Source organism: Bidens hawaiensis, unplaced genomic scaffold (assembly GCF_021521415.1).
Source record: "Bidens hawaiensis isolate Kalapana, Puna unplaced genomic scaffold, B.hawaiensis_p1.1 tig00034618_1, whole genome shotgun sequence".
In the NCBI taxonomy this organism is placed as follows: domain Eukaryota; kingdom Viridiplantae; phylum Streptophyta; class Magnoliopsida; order Asterales; family Asteraceae; genus Bidens; species Bidens hawaiensis.
In genome coordinates this window covers 88,382-92,904 of record NW_027495989.1, presented here as the reverse complement: position 1 = coordinate 92,904, position 4,523 = coordinate 88,382, and the positions used below count along the sequence as shown (strand labels likewise).

General features: G+C 50.3%; 2 protein-coding genes across 2 annotated transcripts; both read left to right on the top strand.

Moving 5' to 3' along the window:
• Positions 1-2,986: 2,986 nt before the first annotated feature.
• LOC143586370 (uncharacterized) lies at positions 2,987-3,733 on the top strand. The gene has a single exon (XM_077067929.1). The coding sequence runs from the start codon at positions 2,987-2,989 to the stop codon at positions 3,731-3,733; it is 747 nt and encodes a 248-aa protein (XP_076924044.1).
• Positions 3,734-4,085: 352 nt separating this feature from the next.
• On the top strand, positions 4,086-4,523 carry LOC143586369 (uncharacterized). Its single transcript, XM_077067928.1, has one exon. It carries the CDS (start codon positions 4,086-4,088, stop codon positions 4,521-4,523), a length of 438 nt encoding a protein of 145 aa, XP_076924043.1.

Here is a 4,523-nt window from a genome sequence, read left to right as displayed (position 1 = left end):
ATACGTAGCAGAAAGCATGAACATCAAAGGTGTCCCAGAAGTCATGAAGATCAGCGGATTCATAAATGGTGTAAGGTTTTCCCAACTCACAGAATAAACTAGGGGAGGACTTCCCCACCATTTTCGACCAACCGATGGATCGGGTTCGAGCGTTTGTCAGAGGAAAAGACACGGGTTCCAAGCTACGAGAATGGGAAACGAAGAAGACCCCACCCAAATCTCCGGGGGGGAAAGCCCAGGGAATGCAAGCTCCGGCAAGATACGAGCACCTTTCGACAGATCCCGTTTCACGCCATACCAACCTCAGGGAACCACTCAGGGTACGTACCTTCCACTACATATCACCCCCCATGTTTCCCCAGTATTCGACCGGAGGGTGGGAGATATCGACCTCTGTTCGGTGGAAAGGCGAACCCGGGGGAGGAAGACGTGTTGGCAACAGATAAAGCCAAATATCCTGTCAGGACCCCGAGCCCGTTTAAACAAGCATACAAACCCAACCCCTCCAGGTATTGCAATTACCATAAAAGTGCCGGGCATACCACTGAAAATTGTGTCCAGCTGAAAAGGTTGTGGGAAGTGGCTCTAAAAACGGGGCAGCTGCCACCCCCAGCCAGAGAACCGGCGCCCCGAGTTAAGGAAGAAGAGGAAGACAAGCACATTGTGGATATGATACGAAGAAGAGACGAGGGAGATGGAAATCCGGGGCGGCCCCTCAAAACGGTGAGGAAGGAATTCCCTCCAATAAATACGGAATGGATAAAAGCAGAGGTACACTTCCCCGGCATAACCGAAAGCGAAGCCAGGGAAATGCCACTGAACATCTCGGCCAGCATCGTCGGGCACCGAGTGGCCCGAGTACATGTGGACGGGGGCAGCGGAGTAGAAGTAATGTACGAGCACTGTTTCTTGAGGTTACAAAAGACGTCCAGGAGAGGCTGGAAGAAGATTTGTGCCCATTGATGGGGTTTTCCGGGGAGGTAGTGGAACCGTTGGGATCCCTCAACCTACCGTTCACACTTCGAGACGGAGAGAAGACTCGGACCGTATGTCTTCGTTTCTCTGTGGTCCGAGCCCCGTCAATATACAGCATCATTTTGGGTAGACCAGGCATGAAGGCACTCAGGGCCTTCCCATCCACGGTTCACAGTTACATGAAGTTTCCTACCCCCAAAGGAATAGCCACCATCCGGTCATCCACGAAAATAATAGCTAGCGTCAATCAAGGCACCCAAAAGAAGAAAGGGGTGGAGGAATGGGTACTCAACAGGGAACATCCTGAACTAACAATCAGGATAGGATCACAATTATCTGACAAGGAAAAAGCCGGCTTGAAGGAGGTGCTGCTACACAATGCAGACGTGTTCGCGTGGACTCACCGAGACATGACAGGAGTCCCCCGAACCTGGGTACAACATAGCCTAGAAGAATCCGGGGGGCCGAACCGGTCAAGCAGAAGAGGAGGAGTCTGGGACTTCAGAAGAGCCGGGCGGTCAGGGAAGAAACGGCTAAACTAGTGCAGGCCGGGATAGTGAGGGCGGTCAAATATCCCCGTTGGATATCAAACCCGGTAATGATCGCCAAAGCCGACAATAGCTGGCGTATGTGTGTCGATTTCAAGGATTTAAACAAGGCTTGCCCAAAGGACTCTTACCCTCTCCCGGAGATCGAAAAAAAGATAGAATCCCTCGCTCAATACCCGCTTCGATGTTTCCTGGATGCATACAAGGGATACCATCAAATCCAAATGAACCCGCGGGATGAGCAGAAGACCGTGTTTTATGGATGAGGGAACTTTTTGTTGCACCAAAATGCCTTTCGGGCTAAAAAACGTCGGGGCAACGTACAAGCGGTTCATGGATCGATTGTTTGACAGTCAGAAGGAAAGGAATGTTGAGATCTACGTGGATGACCTGGTCATCAAAAGCATAGACGAAGAAAGAATGCTTAAGGATATTCAAGAAACTTTTAGTACCCTGCGCCAAGCTAACATGAAGCTTAACCCCGCCAAGTGTTCATTTGGAGTCGAGGAGGGAAAGTTTTTGGGAGTCGTCGTCCCTAAAGAAGGGTTTCGAGCAAACCCTGAGAAGATAGAAGCCTTGGTCCAGATGCACCCACCCAAGAGTATAAAGGAGGTGCAAAGGTTGCAAGGAGGTTGGTGGCTTTAAACCGATTCCTCTCGAAGATTGCAAACAGAACCCTCCCCTTCATGGCAGTACTAAGAAGATGCATGAAGAAGAATAAGTTCTGCTGGGACACGGAAGCAGATGAGGCTTTCCGCGAGCTGAAGTCACACTTGAGTGAACTCCCCCTGATCACCTCACCATTGTCGGGGGAAAGACTGACTCTCTATCTAGCTTGCACAAACCAAACCATTAGTTCCGTACTGATGGTAAAAAGGAAAGAAGCTCAGATCCCAATATACTTCGTAAGCCGGAACTTGAAGGGCTCGGAGGAGAGGTACTCGACCATCGAGAAGCTGGTACTGTCATTGGTCCACACAGCCAGGAAGCTCAGACGGTACTTCCAAGCCTATGAAGTCCAAATGCTAACCGATAAACCTCTCCAGCGAATATTAATGAAACCAGAGATATCAGGCAGGTTAGCCAAATGGGCTATAGAGTTAGGAGAGTATTCCATCGAGTACAAACCAAGGGCCGCCTTCAAGGGACAAGTGATAGCCGATTTCCTTACCGAAGCCCCCACGTCCGAAACCGAGGAGCCTCATCCCCGGGGAGCGCTGGAAGGAAGCAAGAAAGTCCCACCCTCCGGAAATACCTAAGGGGGGCATCTAAAGGATCTGGAGGAGCCGGTTTGGAACTTGCACACAGACGGGGCCTCCAATGAAGATGGGAGTGGGGCCGGTCTAATTTTAGCCAGCCCCGAAGGGACCGAATTCACATACGCAATACAGCTGAGTTTCACTAGCACCAACAATGAAGCCGAATACGAGGCCTTACTGGCAGGCCTCCTAGTGGCACAGAAAATGTCGGTCAGACGTATCCAAGCGCACGTAGATTCCTTGTTGGTGGCCAACCAGGTCAACGGGGACTATGAGGCGAAAGATCATAAGATGATAGAATACCTCAAGAAGACGAAAGAGCTATTACAAGGTTTTCAAGAAGCAAAGGTGATACACATCCCACGAGGCCAAAATAAGAAAGACGATGCACTCAGAAAGTTGGCCTCTGTAGCCTTCGATCACCTCGCGAAGGAGGTCCGGGTGGAAACCATCAAACACCCATCCATCACGGAAAAAACTGTCGGGACTTTGGAGGAACTGAGATATAGTTGGATGGCTCCCATCCTCAGATATTTGCAAGATGGAGTAGTGCCCGAGGGCAAACAAGAAGCCCAGAGACTAAGAATTAAGGCGCTACAGTACGAAGTGATTAGCGGGGCCCTCTACAGGAAGTCCTACTTGGGCCCGTCAATGAAATGCATCGATTATGAGAAGGCCGAGTACATCATCCGGGAGATCCACGAGGGGGTATGTGGGATACACATGGGAGCTAAATTGGTGGCAGCTCGAGCCATGAGAGCCAGATATTACTGGCCAGCGATGTTCTTGAGTGCCTTACGAGAAATACGGAAATGTGACAGCTGCCAGATTTATGCCCCCGGTAACCAGAAAACCCAAGGTCAATCTAGTACCGGTCAGCTCCTCCTGGCCCTTCCGAAAGTGGGGCATCGACATTATGGGTCCTTTCCCGGAAGGGTCGGGCAAGGCTAAATTTCTCGTCGTGGCAATAGACTACTTCTCTAAATGGGTCAAGGCAAAGCCTTTGGCCACAATCACAGGTCAGCAAGTCAAAAAGTTTGTGTGCGAGAATATTGTATGTCGCTTCGGAATATCCCATGCCATTGTGAGTGACAACGGGAAACAATTTGAAGGGGGAATCTTTCGAGAATGGTGCGAACAGCTACACATCCAACAAGTTTTTACGTCGGTGGCACACCCCCAGGCGAATGGGCAAGTAGAAAGAGCCAATCGGAGACTAGTGGAAGGTATCGCCACCCGCTTAGGGAGAGAGCAAGGCTCGTGGGTTGAAGAGCTGCCACACGTCCTATGGGCCCATTGGACCATGCCCAAGGTCAGCCATGGGGAAATGCCTTTTAGCTTAACCTACGGCACCGAGGTGATGATACCTATGGAGATAAACATCCCCACACATCGGGTGCCTTTGACTGAAGAGGAAAATGAAAATGATCCCAGGTTGAATCTAAATTTCGCCGAAGAAAGAAGGGAGGCAGTGGCACGATGGGAAGTCGAATACAAAAAGGCAATGGAGAAGTACTACAACGCGAGAGTAAGAGAAGTAAAGTTAAAGGTGGGGGATCTGGTACTTCGTGAAAACGAGGCCAGTCGGCAAGAGAATCAAGGGAAGTTAGGACCTCGATGGGAGGGACCTTATCAGGTCATTTGGGTAGGAGAAAAGGGAGCGTACAAGTTGGCATATCATAAGGGAGAAGAAGTGCCCCGAACATGGAATGCCATGCAACTAAGGAAATATTACGCTTAA

Coding starts and splice junctions, on each gene's coding strand:
- LOC143586370 (XM_077067929.1), top strand. CDS start 2,987: ATGTCGGTCAGACGTATCCAAGCGCACGTAGATTCCTTGTTGGTGGCC.
- LOC143586369 (XM_077067928.1), top strand. CDS start 4,086: ATGCCCAAGGTCAGCCATGGGGAAATGCCTTTTAGCTTAACCTACGGC.